Source organism: Lates calcarifer, linkage group LG10 (genome assembly GCF_001640805.2).
Source record: "Lates calcarifer isolate ASB-BC8 linkage group LG10, TLL_Latcal_v3, whole genome shotgun sequence".
NCBI lineage: Eukaryota > Metazoa > Chordata > Actinopteri > Centropomidae > Lates > Lates calcarifer.
In genome coordinates this window covers 5,081,197-5,099,313 of record NC_066842.1, presented here as the reverse complement: position 1 = coordinate 5,099,313, position 18,117 = coordinate 5,081,197, and the positions used below count along the sequence as shown (strand labels likewise).

At 39.9% G+C, this 18,117-nt stretch overlaps 1 protein-coding gene across 1 annotated transcript in view; it reads right to left on the bottom strand.

Moving 5' to 3' along the window:
- The window catches only part of LOC108889282 (inositol hexakisphosphate and diphosphoinositol-pentakisphosphate kinase 1-like), a 38,820-nt gene extending 22,925 nt beyond the window's left edge, over positions 1-15,895 (bottom strand). Inside the window, 17 exon segments of the mRNA XM_051073174.1 lie at positions 61-182; positions 1,205-1,249; positions 2,995-3,120; positions 3,927-4,012; positions 6,316-6,425; positions 6,841-6,916; positions 7,182-7,268; positions 7,828-7,929; positions 8,840-8,961; positions 10,177-10,338; positions 10,486-10,587; positions 10,808-10,962; positions 11,261-11,346; positions 11,708-11,798; positions 13,733-13,928; positions 15,093-15,697; positions 15,844-15,895. Of these exon segments, the coding sequence (XP_050929131.1) occupies positions 61-182; positions 1,205-1,249; positions 2,995-3,120; positions 3,927-4,012; positions 6,316-6,425; positions 6,841-6,916; positions 7,182-7,268; positions 7,828-7,929; positions 8,840-8,961; positions 10,177-10,338; positions 10,486-10,587; positions 10,808-10,962; positions 11,261-11,346; positions 11,708-11,798; positions 13,733-13,928; positions 15,093-15,275 (1,851 nt within the window). The 5' untranslated portion in view covers positions 15,276-15,697; positions 15,844-15,895.
- Positions 15,896-18,117: the final 2,222 nt, after the last annotated feature.

Genomic DNA, 18,117 nt, shown 5'->3' with positions numbered 1-18,117 from the left:
TGTTTACGTAATGTCAGTTATATATAAGGTATAGCCTCTCATGTACGGAGACAGAACTACCTTGGCAAAAGCAGCAGCCGTCATCTGCACTCTGCCTTCGTCAGAGGCGTAGATCTTCAAGTCATGGCGGTAAGTGCTGTGCAGGCGCAGGAGGCCACAGCCTGGAAACCCAGCATAGTCACCTGGAAGAATGTACACAGAGTGGAGCATCACAGTTAAGTGCACTGAGATACTGTAGAATAACTTTCGTATTAAAAGAAACGGCTGAGTCGGGGAGGTAGTTGAAAAGAAAAGAGAAAAAAAATATAATATGTTGATTGTACCCAAAAGTACCAAGGATTTCCATTAAAAATCGGCACACAGGCAACACGACACCTGTGCAGGTGCAACATCACTTTCAGTTCAGATGCGTTGTCCTCTAAATATTTTGTAAGCTTTTGACATGGCTCATTTCATTTAAATGTGAAATAAAATGGCAAGGTTTAAGCTGTCCATAAAATGAAGTGAAAGTGAAGTGATGCTGAGTAAATCCCAAAAATTACTGAGGACAGTTTCCCTGCAAATGAGATTAAATACTTTAGATTACCTACTTGAATAGAGACAATAAATGTCCTTTAACATGCTAAATATAATTTAATTCATGTAGCTGTAGGTGGATGCATACCAACGCTACAGATCAAATCACACTGATGCTTCATGCATTTCTTTAGTCTACAACTAAGTAGCCAAATGTTATACTACTTGACTGCTTTGGGTTATCATGCCGTATTTCACAAAGAAAGATTTGGTACATGTTGGGGGTTTACCACTGTTCTCGGCTCTAATCCAGGCTAAACTTGACTAGTTTTCAAACAAACAACAAGAAGTCATGAAAAAAAATGCAGTAGGATTAGTGTGAGATGATCAGCATTAGCTTACAACACCAAAACTGCAGTCACTTCAGCTGACCTGTGTATGTATGAGCAAATGACCAGAACACCATTTGCTGCGGTGGATCAACTCGCGAGCACAACAACGACGACACAAACAATCCACAGCAATCTCAATGTAGGATAAATAGGACTAGTTGCCAGGGTGAAATGAAACAAAATCATGATGAGATGACAGGAAAAATCAGAACACGTTAGTGGACGGAGTGCCAAACGCGCAGAATGAGAGAGAGAGGAGTGGAAGAGCGGTGGTATCCAGGAAACCCTTCTCTTACCAAAGTCAATAGGGGACTCACAGCCAAGGGACCGGCGGTTACCGGCTAGTAGTTTACACAGCGCAACAACAGGTAAGAAGAAAAGAGCAGAGTTAATAGACAAAACTTGTGGTGGAGAAAGAGGTATGAAAACAGTAGCTGGGATGAGAAAATAGCCTTCTTTTCATAAAAAAGAAGCAGCAAAGGGACAGACTGCATCTAACTACTGAATCTACTTTCAGTTCAGCTTCAGATTGTTGTCGTTTCTGTGCATTTTGTTGGTCTGCATGCACTATCAAGCAAAGCATCAAGAGAGAAAGCCTGAAAAGGGTAAAAGATGACTAACACCGAGGTATTGCTCAGTTTCAACCTGTCGAGGAGATAGAGCAGAGAAAGAGCGTCATGTAACCGGCAGGTTTGCCCAGTTACGCTGTGTATTTCACTCTGGCTAAAAGGTCAGGGTAAAGGTGCTGTATCTTGTCTTTTAAGACATTTAAAAGCAACTCCACACTAAATTCCAAGTTGAGGAAAAGCACTGCAGCTGGGTGTGGTTAGGTGTGCTGAGCTGTTCTCAAGTCCACACCCAATGTAGTGTTTGTTTCACTGTAATGTACTGCACCGCACATAATATGGACAGCATGTGGCAAACGCTAGATGGCAGCGCAAGCAGTATTTTCATCCTGGGTATAGTTACTCTTTTAAATAGAATTATTTCATGTGATAACTATTTTGAAAGTATTGACTTTGAGGTAACATTATTGTTAGTGCAAGTGTTTCTCAATATTGGAACCCACACTCATGGATGATCTTAACTCAAGGTTCACTTACTCGCTTGTTGTGGTGTTTCAGACCGAACAGACCAAACAGTCTTTATCATAAGATGGAGCATGCTCAGTCAACATGAATTGTCAAGCTAAAAAATGGAAGTGTATTTAGATGCAGTTCCTCTAATGGCCTCTCTGACTGACCACTGACTGAAGTGAATGAAGTGGGAAAATTTTTTTAATAGAAAGTCATTTTTTCCCCATGAAAAATTCAGATTTCCTGGTTCACTTAAGACTTCAAAAAGCCCCTTATGTGTGAATGTCATGCTCCAGACGTGTTTGTCTCATCGAGGCACAAAATATAAAATACACTAATTTGATGAGGTAAAGATTTTTTTTATTACTGTGAATGATTTTAAGTAAAAACAACAACTCTGAAAACATAACATCTACAAAACCAAATAATGAATGGTACAAAAAAAAAGACCCGGTGGCTGTGGGAAGCCAGAAAATCTGGCTTGTCGACTCTAAAATAGCCCACCCTCCCTTCACTCTTCTTTGACATGCTGTCTGTCAGCTATGCAGTGTTGACATTGGTACTTTCAGTGACTGAGAATTTCTTTTGCGAGCAAAGAAAGGTGCATGTGACAGTCTGGGCTGTACGGTTATCGTTTGCTGTCCTGTCGTTTGCTGTAAAGAGAAATTTCTTCTGCACATTTGTGGATGTGGATATATGGTGATGGGTGACAAATTAAAGGAAAAAGCAACACGAAATGTCTTACTTCTTCTCATTTACTACTACTACTACTACTACACTACAAGTGAGTTTTAGCTTAAAGTCTGTCAGTCTGTGTGTTTCCTTGAGGGCATCGATTAGTGGTTTTGAGAAGCTCAACTGTACCAGAAAAGTTTTCTCCAAGACAAAAAAAAGAACAAGACCAAAACCAAAAGAGTTACACCATAGAGAAACTTAGTTTACATCAGAGCCAAAGAGGAAAGATCCTAGATAAGAACATCTATTAATTAGTGTGTGTGTCTGGTTGGTACCTTGACCTCCAGGGTACATGCAGCGAAAGGCCCTGCCCAGCTCCTCAGCCTGAACCCGGCCTGCAGGCGTCAGCTCCCCGCCCCACTTCAACACCAGCAGCAGAGAAGGACCATCCTTCTTAGAGTCTGGAAAAACGACATACAACAATATATCTTTATTTAAAATGTTAATTATTTTGTTTTGATGTCATCTAGCAATCAAAAAAATGCTTTAATATCACATCTATAAATTAAATGACTTTTTAGTGGCCAGTGATCCACCTATTTCAGTCCCTTTCACTTCATTGTGTCGATAAAATATACAGCCCCAGATCTATTGTATGGTAATTTGATCAAATACAAGTCAATTCAGTCACATGCACCACAGATTTTCACACAGTGAGTCTTTGACAGACTGCTTTACAGCCTTTCTGAGTCACTGGCACTACACCTCCTATTTGAATATTTCCAACACTGGGTTCCTGTCTAGTTCAGCTTCCCTTTCCTAATTTAGTACATTTCATTTGCTAAAATGTTTTATTGATTCAAATTTTTCTGGCTGTGTCTTGTTAATGTTTTGCTGTTGATAAGCTTCCCCAGATGCATCAATGGTTCAACTTCCTCTTCTATCCTCTATCTCCTCTTGTCACATTTACACGTTACGTTTCAAGCAGTCTTGCATAGCCAGACTCATCTCCACAGCGCTGTTCCAAGAACTGAAAATTATGAGCTTCATGTAATTATCTATAATCATTACTGTGCCTCTCATTTCTCACAGTAGAAATTACATTTACCAAAACATGAATTTGAAAAGAAGCAGTTTAATTTCTTTAGCTGTCGTTATTTGCTGTTTACGTGCTATTTGTTGTTCCAACCCCATACACACACACACACTACATAATATAAGGTCTACTGTGGATATAAACACTTAGTCTGTGTGTGTTTGTTTGTACCTTCTTCTTCGCTGGAGGCTTTAGGCTGGCCGTTACGCAGGTAGGTCAGCTGAACCTTCCTGTTGATACCTGAGAAATGACCGTACCTGGGGGGGATGAACACATGCACAAAGCAGACACAACCAATTTTGATGTGCACAAAGACAGACACACACACACACACAGTAAAGCACACATAGATACAAAGAGAGAATTTATCCCACCTTCAACAATTTTGTTTAAATATTCACCAAACACACATCTGACTTCCAGAACAAGGCAACAACTGTTTCAAATCTGACACACTGATCATACACACATCAAGTACCAGTATTAGCAGCTGGTTTAATGATAATTCAGTCACTCAGTAGATACTTAAAAGACCAGTAGCTGCAATGCATCCTCCAAGCATGACTTCAGTGTGTGTTTGTGGGCATGAGAACAAAAGACAAAGTGTAACTGTGTGTGTTTGGCTTTTAAAATGGTGCAAGGTGAAAATCAATTCCAATACTAATCCTGTTGCGATTCTTAAAAGACACACACAAATGCAAACACATATCAGGAGCCTCCACTTGCCCAGCGTGTTGTGCTGTAGCAAAAATTTGGCACATCCTGCAGACTAATGACTGCATAGTGTTTTGTAATAGGAGCAGGCAGCTGAGCGGACGCCTCAAAAAGCCACATGATGATGGACCCTGAACCAGGATAAATAACTATGGCGGAGAGCCAGAGAATTGGAGCTGCTGTCAAAGACCCACACTTAAAAAAAAAAAGACTGTTGGCTGGGTTGGTGCCAGTGGTTTGATTCAATGATGTTAAAGTAGAGACGCGTGAAATTTTATTTTGTCTGTTCAGCAGCTCATAAATTACTTACAGCCGCTTTACGTTTGAGGATGGACACAAAGGGAAAGCTGTCAGAGTTATAGGCCATAAAATCGCTGACCTGTGCATGCCTACAGAGATACATTTTAGGGATATAAATTTATGTGCCAGCTGTACAAAAGAATCAAAGTTGTCAATATATAGAGGATATAGAGATCGTAGAGTGAAGTGAACCCACATTTTAAAGGATAAAGTTGGTGATTCTCATTAGTTTTCTCATGAAAAGGCCAAAATCAACAAAAACCAAATGCAACAGAGACACTGAGAGGGAGAGACTGAGGGCAACAGCTGCAGCAATGTTACCCCACCGACTGATAACAAGACACTGAGCCCCCCAAACAGAGCTATGGGAGATTGGTGCTGCAGCTGTGGTCAGTGCTCAGCAATGCCAGCCTAGGGCAGATAGATGCTGCAACGAATGGGACAATCTGGAGCCAGATAGGTCAAGTACTTACACGAAGAGACAGTGTCCACTGTCCAAAACCTTTGTACAGTACTGGACTGGCAATAGCAGGACAAACCAAATATCCCTGAGTGAACTGTAATACTTTTATGTTTTGTTGTTGTTTGACACTTTCTCCCTAGCTCTAATTTTTGTAAATCCAACCTCTCTATTATTCACTTTGTGAAATATAAATGTTTTCTTTTACTGTGGTTTTGAAGGACCTTCAGATTATTTTGTTTTCTCTGTGGAGAAGAGATCCAGCAATTCCCCCAAATTAGTGTAAATGCTGACGGAAAGCAGGAGGAAGGAAGACTTTAAAATATTTAGAGTCATGTTGATATGTGGTCAGGATGGCATGCAGATGAAGTAGCACAGCACACACTGATTTACACACACTGAAACACAGTGAAATCATCAGAGACATTTGACTGTGTATGTGTCCAGTGTTAATGTCTAAAAAAATGAATGGATGTTAATGGAAATGATACACTGTGTACAAAACATTAGGAATACCTTCAAAATATGAACTTAAATTTCTAATCTTGCACAAACTAAGACTAAATACCTTCTTTACCCGGTTTATACCCACTATTCTTCATTCTAATGAATGTGATTGATGAAAAATCACAGCTTTGACCTAGATTTATCTTGGTCTGTGTATGAGAAAGAAAAAAGGAATTCCTAATATTTTGTACATGCAGACTATGAAGACTAAAGAAAAAGGAGGGTGGTAAAACCCCATCCTTTAAAATGAGAAGGGAGAGGGTGCGTACTGAGTGTCATTCAAGCTGGATTCCCTTTTGGAGAGAAAGAAGGGAGGAGAAAAGAGGGATAGAGGAGGGAAGAAGAGATGAAGCAAAGAGTTAGAGACAAAAGAGGGCGGGAGTGACATCACAGTAAACATGTGTTTGGCTGTGAGTACGAGAAAGATGACTGAACCTTGGTGGAGTGCTGAAAGATGAAGCTAGACACAGATGAGAGTGGATGACTGCTGATAAATGATGATGGCAGGAAACAGGAGGATAATGACTGACGGTGTGTGTTTGTGAGAGAGTGGTGTGTCTGATGTGAGGCGTCACTCACATCTCCAGGACAGTCTTGAGTTGTTCCAGTTTGGATTTCTTCTCCTCGATCTCACAGTCGTTGTGCTGGCCCAGTTCAACCAGCAGCAGGCGAGCGATATCCAGCACTTCCTGGAGATGGAGAGGCAGTTATCCTTAATTTGACTTTTATCTTTAATCTTGACTGAACGCTGGATCCTCTGCAAACGTCTTGACTGAATACAATGTGAAAGACAAGACTGACAGTGAAGCTTCAAAAATGTTTTATAAAAAGATGATACACTGACAGGATGACAGGACTTAGACAGCTAAGTACAAATATTTAGACAACAAAACAATGATGTTTTGTGATCCATAATCATTATGAAGCCCTATACTGTGTGTGTGTGTGTGTGTGTGTGTGTGTGTGTGTGTGTGTGAACATTATTGTTATGTATCCTGTCTAAACCTTTCATTATTCTTAAAAGGATTCCAGGCAGAAATACACAGGCAGAGGAGAGAGTGTGGGAAAAAGGGGGAACAAAAGATCTAAATGAATCTCACTCACCTGTAGCTGTTTTGGCTTTTTCAGCTTTAGCTTTCCTGACTTGTAGCCTCCATACTTCTCAAACAACTCAAAGAACCTGTGAAAGACAGAATAAAACATAAGGATTAAGGGAGATGGTTTTGTATTTTAAAAAGCAACTTAAGACTGATTCCCTTAAATTGTACAGATGCTTGTGCAGAAGCAATTGGAGAAAATATTTTTACTTTTTCTGATTATGGACTAACTAAATTCATACTGTGCAAAACGAACAGGGCGAGTAGGGATGTTGTTTGCCTTGAGTCCTTCAGTGTTTGAAAGCCATATTGTATAGTGTATTTTAATACTGAATGGAAGAGACTTACAGAGGATGTCGGACCTCCATTTTCATCTTTTGCTTTGGTGTGCGATCTCCATGGCGGATGATGGCGATAACACAGCGCAGCTCCATCCTGAAGAAATTAGAAGAGGGAATGGAACAAGATTAAAATGCAGCAGAAACTCAAGTATTTCACTATGCACCCCTGCAAACTTCTACTAAGACCTTAACCAACCTTGAGAAACATACTGCTCATCATTGAGAGAGTTACTGACACCAGCAAGAGATCTGAGATTTCTGAGAACTAAGAGAGCCGTCTTTCATCTCCTTTAAAAAAGTTTTCTTATATTCTTGCATTTTCATACACTGAACTGTTTTTCTGCTGGTTTTCTTTTTAAACCTGATGATTTTATGACTTCTGTTTTATTTTGTTGCCTTGTGAAGGACTTTGCAACTATGGAAAGGGCTCTAAAAATAAAAATGATAATTATTATTTTAAATGAGGTTTACTGGCATGGTTTTAGGTATAAAACACTTGACAGAGTGAAAAACCACAAGATTATTCAAATTAAGATACATTTTACAAAGACATACAGATTTGTATAAGGTCACATCATCTCAAATATCATGTGTCATAAGCACAGTAGTTTTCTGTTCAACATATTTTTCCTGTTTTGTTTTTCAGTACGCACATGGTTCCTGAGGTTGTTGGGACGATGGGGATGTCTTCAGCCTCCATGGGGATGGACCAGGGGATGTGGAACTGGGGGGCTAATTCCCTCATTACCATGTTCCTGATGAAGCAGAGAAAAGGGAAAACAGACTTAAAATCATTAAGGATCAGGTTAAAGGGTAAATATGACAGAAGTATTATAAGTTAATTCGCATGTGAACTAGTTCATCTTTGAGTCTGAGTGAATGTTTGAAATTTGAAGAAATTCCCTCAAGGTGTTACTGAGAAACTGCATTCACAAGAATTGCGCGAGGCGGACAGGCAACCCAAAAACATAATGCCTGTGGCCACAGCTGTCACCAGCATGGATACATACAAAATAAACACAAAGTAAAAGTAAACATGTCATTCATTCAGCACACCCCTCCTTGTGCTAACCAGTTTTATTGTAATATTTGGATTAAAAGTTCAAAGCCGTGTTTCAGATTTCACCTGAGATATGTTCTATGCTGGGCATATTAAGATAAACCAATGACTGAATTAATGAAGAGTTTCTGAGATTTTTGCCACCTGAACATCTGAGTGTCCATTACTGATGGGAAGCTTTTCTGTCTCTTTCTCTTTGCGTAATTTATAAGTCTTTGGTCATAAAGCTCCAGTTACTTTGCCTGGAAGGAGAGGTGATAAATCAGAAACACAGTAAGATGTAAAAGCTGACACTGGGATCCTCTGAGCTGTCCAGAGCTGTAGATAAATTACAACCTGACAGCTTCAAGGCAGCATTTACTTGAAAGCTACATGAAGAAAATGCTTCAAAGACGTCAGGTGAGATAGAAAAAAATGAAAAGAGGAGGCTGCTTCGTCATACTGACACAGAAAATACATTTGAAACACGAGAACATGTCAAATTAAACTAACCTTTACTTTGACTTTTCAGTATATTTGTGTGTTTGAAGGGGTCAGGTTTGGCTTCATTTTAGTGTTCAAAATTATATTACATTATCTTTGCAGACAGAGCTGAAGTCACTTACCCCAGGACTTTGGCACAATCATCGTAGTACTTCATGGAGTTTTTGACAAAGCTGAAACCGTTAACATCACAGACGAAGGAGTGGCCATTGGCTCTGAGCAGATCAAACCCACACACCGTTTGCTGGAGGGAAAAAATAAATTAAATGACACACAAACTGGAATTAACTGCATTTAGAGGCTCATTGAATACTGTATGTCGTTAGCCTACAAGAAAAACCTTTGAGATAAAACTTCAGCCTATTTTCATTTTCATTTTCATTTTTCATAGCTCTGGAGCACACACGGGTAGAGCTTTTTAATAAGATGAACATATTTTGACTTAAACCAGTAGAAAGCACAGTGTACTTAAATAATTCAGAGGACTCAGAAGCTGCAAAAAACCCCACAAAAATCTCACAGTAAAGAAGGTTTTTTACCGAGTTTGTGTATTTGATTCTCTACTCCCTACAGAGCACAAGATCATATCGGCATCTTGTTTGTGTACTTCTCTCTAAACTGTGACGCAAAAACTCATTTTATCAGCAGTCATGTTTTCACAGCGGCTAAATAAATGAACCAAGCACTGATACCTGTAACTCAGGCTTTTAATTCAACCAGAAACATTTGTTTAAAAGGAAAATTTTTCACTTAGGCTCATTAGCAACTTGCCTTTGCAAAAAAATCCTAATGTTGATCTGTAAGAGCTGTGCTCACAATACAAAGAACTTGAATAACTGAATGAATGAATAATTGATTTTCTCTACCTCCTGCTGTAGTCTTCTTTATTTGTTTGTTGAGAATCGAGTGTGTTTTCTGAATTCACAGAGTCATTCATATTGAGCTATACTGCAGGTGTTAATGGAGTCAGCACCAGAGATTTGTTTACTGTTTGCTAATTACAGGATAAGTGTATAAATGTTGGTCAGAGCAGTGTAATATGAGTCATTCTAAAAGCTTAAGAAAAAGCCTCACTCTCACTGCTCCCAATCAACGAAGGAAATATTGTTTTTAATCTGCAAGTAAAATAATCAAACATCAACAGTTTGTTCCCACTTGGAAACTGCAACAGTTTGTTTCAGTGGGTTTAATGAAATAACAGCACAAGATCTTACATTCTTGTGCAGCTAAACACCAGTTGATGCAACATTTGTGTTTAAAACAAATTAATTACTACACATATAAAAACGTACCCAGTGGAGTTTACTCCACCACTAATGGCTTGGGAAGTAATAAAAAGAAGGACCACAGGCTCATAAATAATGCAGTTTTCAGAATGCACTCTCAAACCTGGGTCTTTTCTTTGTTTTCCTGCACACTATGGATGAACCACATCTACTACACAATGACCACATTTTACCTTGAAGGCCAGGCAGACCTTGCGGGCCACCAGTTTCTCCATGGCGGTCAGCATGACAGGGTAGCGGATCTCCTTCCCCTCACTATCCCTCTCTACCTTTCCGTCCAGAGCAGGAGACTTTCGGGCCTCGGCATGGGCGTAGTCTGGACCCACTGTGTAAACCTGAGAAATCCAGAAACACCACAAAGTACATAAACACAGGAAATATCTAAGAGCCGATGATAACGACATCAGTATGAGTCACTGGTGCATAAATCAGTTCAGGTAATTAAACCTCTCCATTAATGGCCAAGAGAACATGCACATTACCTTCACATCAGTACCATCTGTGGGCATGAACTCCTCATAGATGTAGGAGCCGGTCTTTCGTACGCTGCTCTCTGGGGAGTACACACTGCTCCGACTCCCTATCTACAACAAAGAAAGACAATTCAGAGACATTTGGAAGCAAAAATGTAAATAAAGATCTTATTTCACCTCATCACCCATCCTGTGCTCCATTACTGTAGTTTCCTAATAGTAGGTGACACAAAGTTTACAGTCAGTGTGACCTTAAGTAACTTCCCCAACTGCTGCTTCCTTCTTGTAAGTGTCTGCCAGTGATTGAACATTTTGATGTTTGAGTTGCTACCTTTCTGAAGAGCCTCTGGCTGCCTCCTCCAGCGGATGTTGGGTAATAGATGTAGACATTGTGGTCCTCAGCACACACAGGTTTCTCCACGAAGGGTTTAGGGAACACCTCCCCGTTCACCTCAACATGGTCCTCCCCTTCCACAAGGTTACACTCTGTATGCAGACAAATTTTATTAGATAAATAATCATTAGCAGCAACAGCAGTGGTGCAGAAATGGAAAATGCACAAATAAGTTTACATTTTGTATGCTGATCTGGGATTTGGGTCTTTCATTTACTTTATTTATCTTTGTATCATCTGGCTAAAACTAAATAAATAAACTGTACTGTCACAGTCGTTGTATTTAAAGGAGGACACCACAAACAGTGAAACAAACTCAGCTGCATCCAATGAAGCAGAAGGGTTCATACATAAAAACTTATTTTACATAAAATAAACATTTTTACTCACCTTCAGGATTGTCTGGATCTCGGTTTAACACAGCATAACGAGGTAGGTCAATGCCCTCTTCTTGTAGGATCCGGTACACTTCCCTCCTGTCAGGGAACCAAACATTTGTTATAGATAGCCTCAAAAAAGGACAGTGAGTCTATATGTGCAGCTTATGTGTGTATGTGTGTTGCTAGGTAGGTTAGGCAGTCGAGAATAAAGGTATATAAGGCATGTGAATGTTATTAGGTAGTGCAAGTTGCATTAAAAGAAATGCTGTACAATGACAGACTGATATGACCAAGAGCGATGCACAAGACGGCAATACTAACTGCATGACTTTCAACGATAAAAGTCTTAGTTTTCAGCTCCCATATGTAACCATTAAAATCATCCAGTAAAACCCCTCGACCCTGTGTGTGTGTGTGTGTGTGTGTGTGTGTGTGTGTTTTTCTGCACAAAACATACCTGTCCTGTATGAAATACTGCATGTTGAGGTCATTGATGAGCAGTGGATTCCTGAGCTTGGCGTACTCCACAGCTTTGTCCAGAGGGAAACCTGAAAAAAGGTCACACGAAGAAAAACTGTATCAGCACATGCAGTATGTTCAACAACACAAGCTCAACCAGCATTTATACAGAATTTTTATGTAGATACATTTCTGCATGAGTCCATACATAACTCAATATATTGGCTGTCTCTTTGAGTTTGCACTAGTTTTACATGGTTCTGGTGACAAGGTTTACTGATGGTTCGTGTCCTGAGAGGGTTGAGTTGGGTGATGACTTTCCATCCCATTAGTTTCTAAACCAGAAATACTTGCTGCAAAAGCTACTGAGGTTGGGTTTAATGTTTGGTGACTAATTGCTGACTACGCAGAGGTGATGACCCTAAATGAATCCTGCTTATTTTCCCCTTAAAGTGCTGGTTGCCAGTGTTTTGACTCAGTAACTAACAGACACTATGATTCTATAGTACCATAACCACCAGTTATGTAATAATGTTAATGACTCCTCCAGAGTTTTGGGTTTCAGTGTGTGTTACAGGGGATAACGGATCAATGTAGTGCCCTGTTTGACTGCAAATCTACAACAGCACAGCAGGTTTGCTTTGCTACTCATTTGCATGGTGTTATATCATTCAATTTCCATAACTGTGACCAGAGCCACCACCTTGTTATACAGAGTGATCTTAGGTCGAGGCTCATGTCATTTCTGTTGGTGATGATAATTAATTTATAATATATAATTATAATTACCAAAGCATGTTAGCTTACATCTGGAGAATATGTGTAAGTCAGGGTGTAACACCATGATGCTTTGTTTACAATTTTAGCTTTATCCAAAAAAAAAAAAAAAAAAAAAAAAAAAAAAAAAAATGCTCCTGTGATATTTTGATTAATTGCTCAGCTCTAGTTCCACCAACAGAGAAGTCAAGGAACAAGGCCTCTGTCATTACCACTATATATTTATTTTAACAGGCTTGCAGCACCGTGTGGGGTTAGGTTACTTAAATGCAGTTAACCAATTACTGGTAGAGGCATTGGCACATATTAGATGTCACAAGAGCCTTTCATGTCTAAAACACACACATTCTTAGGCCCACTGCTCTCAGTATCCATCATATTCTTCTACAGTGTGTGACAAACATTCATGTCTATGGGAAGTATTTTAGGGAAATATTAGTTTGCTTCAATCCTACAATAACGTAGGACTCAGACTAACACTCAAAAAATCTCACTACATTAAAAATAGAATGGAAAAAGCTGTCCCATGTGATCAGCTGACTCAAATACACACAGAGACAGACGGAGTAAATACTTACATGGTATGAATGTCCAGTATGTACAGTATATTTATAAGATGCTGCACAATGATTTCATCCTCTGCCTTTTTTTTACTGGCAGTGATAAAATTATAGAGGTGTATTGATCTTTTTCATCTAGCACTGCCTCTGTAAACCACACATGGTATGCTCAGGAGTACAGTTAATTACAAACCTTAAATAGATATTTCCAGTCCCACGGTACCATTGTTTCCCACTGAGACATTCCCATGAACTGGCTGTCAGACAGCCTGACTCAAACCTGGCAAACTCTCTGAAATATGGTACTTCTATTTCTCAAGAGAACACAGGGCATTTAATTTATTGAACAGATTTATAGGCTGTGGCAGAGAAAAGCTTTTTAATTTCAGTAAAACTTACAGAAAAATCAGATGCCTATCTTATCTTTATCTGATGATAAAGTGGTTACTGCAACAGGGAAGCATCTTACCTATTTCTCTTGTGTTTCTACCAACAGTAAAAAGCTTTCCAATTAGCAATTTGATGATTTGAAGAACAAGGGAATGGGCATTTATTATTTATTACTGTTGCATTAAAGGTGGATTTTTATCTCTTTTCCTTATCTTATTCTTATTAACTACTCCTCAACCACTTTGTGACTGGTCCCCTGCATGTAACAGGAGGCTGTCAGTGACAGTAAGTTTTACCTTTGGAGTGGAAGGAGATGAGGCAGTCACAGAGGGGCCATTTCTCCACAGGTTCCTCCAGGATCACTTCCTCGGGAAAGATGACCACATCAATGTAGTCAAACTTACAAAGGCGCTCCAGGATCTGAGTCATGGGCTTGGATTTGGATTTCTTCATCATGGCACATATGCCGACCACAATCTGTCGCTCTGACGGCTGGTGGAGAGGACAGAAACATGACATGACATAAAAGAGACAGAGAGAATGAGATAATTGACAAAAATGTGGCAAGGAATAAAAAAGATATCCAAACATGAGTCTGAGGACCTAACTGCGAGATTTCAAGAAGTGATTCTTGGTTTGTGTGCTGCTCAGGATAATTTTCTTGCCCTGCGATTTCAACAGTGGCCACCATACTGTAACTGCTGGCAATGTCTCTGGGACCTGGGTTAAAACCAAAACTTGGACTTTGAGCTGAATGCTAACATACAGCACAGACTGCTAAAGTTGAGTCTGCACTGAGCCTGATGAGCTGTCCTAAAATGGCCACTGTAGGAAGAAAGAAAACTGTGTATTGATTATTTTTATCATGTCAGATCATTGCTTTAGTAACTACCATTTCAAACCTGAAATTATAGCATTTCTTTTATTAGAAACACTAAAGAGTTGTTATATTATCAGAAGACACAGAATCACACAACACTAAGATGTTTTAGTGTTCATTGCTTCCTACATTAATGAGAAGTCTGTGCTACTGACAGTTAATGTATGAACTGAGCTGCTACCTCTTCACTCAGTGTAACCGACTCTTTAGATCTAGATCATCAACTAAAAAGGCAAAAATGTTCAAAGGCAGATACAGATAGAAAACAGAGAGAGAAGGAATCAAAGGCAGTGGGCGAGCAGCTAACACAGAACCATAAAGTCCTTTTATAGCTACAGGAGTACACAACAGACCAGAGGCCTTACATGTGTTTATATACAGTATTGTTCTCAGGCCAACCTTTGTATATTTCTGTCTCTATTTTTTTTCCACGATCCAATTCCAAATAAATCTTTCCTCTTTAAAATTTCCAGGGCTGTTCACTTCCTACTGCCTAAAAATGACCAACAGTGTAGCTCCCTGTTCTGTCCCAAAATCAACTCATCTTTTTCCATGATGAATTTATAGTCACTGGAAAATGAAAAAGATTGATTTTTTAACACTAGTATGTTCACTAGTATGTTAAAAATGTATAGTTTACATTTTACAAGTGCAGTAGTAGTATAATTTGGTTTAGAGAAACACAGGGTACGAGGTACACCTCATTATACACCTGTAAACTTGTAAACCTTTGGCTCAGACTGTGCTGCACACCTGAATTAACACCTGTAACTCACCGACTCATCTTCATCATCGTCCATGTCTTCTTCTCGAAACATCTTGTTCTTCATGCCTGTCTCCATTTGACCCATGTCCTGCTCATCATCTTCACAGCCAACCACAAACCGAGGAACGTCTCTGTCTCCCAGCCCCTGTCTTTCCCCTGCTTCTGGTCCTTGTCCGAGGCCTGCGACGGACATCACAAACCCACGCGTAACATGGCTGCGTCAGGTGGCTCCTCCCAGCACAGGGTCAGATAGCGATTATGGCAACGAAAAGCAGGAAGAAACCCAGTCAACTGTTACACTATCACTAGATGACTGACACCTGAGAGCCGTGGCGATAAAGTGAAGGGCCTGTTGGCAATTCTGAGCTGGCTGATAGCGGCTACGTGCATGCACAGTACATGCTGAGGTAGAAAGGGAGCAGCAGATGCCCTAAGAGGTAAAACAAAGGGAGTGGACTCCACGTGTGTTGAGGTAGACAGTCAGGATCCTGGTTGTAAAACTCCCTGTGTCAGGACAGAGGAGGTCTGGCTCTGAAAGATAACATGTCCCGGTCTGGAGATGCTTCGTCACGCAGGAAACTCCACGGTCATCATGTGTGCACTATTTTTCATGCCCTGAGAAATGGTACAAAGAACACAGAGAAACGGATTCAGAAACTGGTTCAAAACAAGTCTTTGAGGAGAACAACATTAAGATACACAAGAGGGTAAAAGTTGACAAACAACAGTTGCAGAGACAAAGAGCAGCTGTGTGAGCTCACTGGCAAAAATATCTGAACAACCACAGTACTGGTGCAGTGGTGGTGGTGGTGGTGCTACATCCACCACTTGTGAAATAAATGTCAGGGTTGGAACATCAGCCACACAATAGAAGACAAACTTTATCAATTCCTGAGGAAACTGGGTCATTGCAACACAAGAGTCAAGAACAAACTGTTACTCAAGTTTTAAATCAAGATTTTTTTCTAGAGAGAATTCCTGCTGTGTTGACTGTTTAAATATTTACAGATGATGGTAGTTTAATCCATGAAATAGTTTTTACAGACATGTTTGTGTAGCAACACACACGATCACAAACATTTTTAAAATGAAAGCAGAGGATTAGGAAAAGCAGAAATTCCTGGTTCCCTTGGAAAGTCCTAAAAACACGATGTATATGATCTAGACCCCTTCTTTTATCAAACCTCAAGTAACTCCCACTTACAGTGAAGTGTAAAAGTTTCTTTTTAGCACCACTGACAGAATGTAAAGTATTTACTGCACATCTGAAAACTAAACTGGAGCAGAAAAAAACATCAGCTGCTGTAGGACATCGGAAAAAACAGGTAATAGGGAGAATTTAGTATCACACTGACAAGTGTAGAACTGCAGTGATTAGTCAACTGACAAAATTAATCTGCAACTGTTTTGAAACAATTAATCATTAAAGTCTGTATTCAAACAGAAATACCAAATATTTGATGATTCTCAAATGTGAGGGAGTATTTTTAAATGCTAAGAAATGTGATGAATAGTTTTTATTTTCACGTCTCCATGCAGGAGGATTTTCCTCTTATAATTCACTTTTAAATACAAGCCAGGGCTTTAATTCAGTTGTGTCAGTCTGGGTCACAGCTTGTCTAGGTGAGATGAGCCACCATTCATTTTCAGACGGATATCAATATTCATTAACACATATATTCTGCTCCCACCCACCAAACTGCTTTATTATACACATCATCATCATCTACTTCACGTTAGCCTGCTGCTGACTCACATTTCATTTTCTAAAGTGTCCTGCTGCTGTTTGATGTTGCCATGGTGACTAGGCCTGAAGAGGAGCCAGACTGTCTCTCTATTGTGTGCTGTATGTATATTCAAGTGGTTACATTACCTCTGATTTGCATTTTGCTTTTCAGAAGTTTCATACGAGCCACTTATGAAACATCCTTGACAGACAGACAGTCTTAAATTCTTATTTTTCTATAATAATTACTAAATCCAGCTATGTAATGCGTTGCCCTCTGAGTTTCCTTAAAGTTAAACTATTTCAAATCTAGAGCTGCAACAATAAGTTAATTCATTGACTAGTTAACAGGAAATCAACAGACAACAAGACAACACGCCCACACACCCACAGCAGTCAACCATGGGGAAACACTGTGCAAGATTAAACTAATCCCCAGAACAATTGCACGGTTTGTACTTTTCAATACTTTGCACTATTCCTTGAGACAATTTTCAGGATAAAGAAAAGATGACGTAACTGAAGACTTAGCTGTAAAGTCATCTCACACACCACAGCAACAGATGTCCCTGCAGTTTTTAAAAGACTTGGCAAAATCCCAAGGTGAGATATTTGTTCAACTATGAGCAGCAGTCAAATTTCACCAAACGTTTGCAATCCTAGTGCAGTAATATAACGGATATGAGAGGTGATCGCCTATCTGTTACCTGATCTGATACCACACAATAAAGAAACAAAGCTGTTGAGTCATTCTCTCGTAACTGAGCCAAAGCCAGAGAGCGAGGCGAGAAATGTAGCCAAGCTAGAAGCAGAAACATCCTACCGCACAGTAGTACGTCCACAAACAGTAGACACAGCCAAATCCAGTTCATGTGTCTCTCATCAGTGTAGTCTAACACCCCCTTTCAAAACACCACCACCACCCTGTCGCCCACCACCTCCAGCAAACAGCTGACTCGAGGGGAAAAGACTCCAGAAACAGATGGGCAGATCATATCACCTCGAGATGACAGCCCACAAGCCGACTGTGCACTCCACGCGGTCTTTGAATGACTGCATGAACTTATTTAAAGCCACTTCCACTCACATACAGCACAGATTATTTCATAGGTAACGTTAAACGCTCTGACTTATAAACAGCCAACACAAGTTTCCTGTGTCCCAGAGTTTCTGCCAGAACATACCTCAACTGAATCTCACACATGACACAGCCTAACCTTGGTACCCAGAAATAACTGCATCCTCTTCTGCAGGGGTGATGGGAACTAGGAAGTAAGGGGTGGAGCCAAGGAATGGGTGGAGCCAAAGC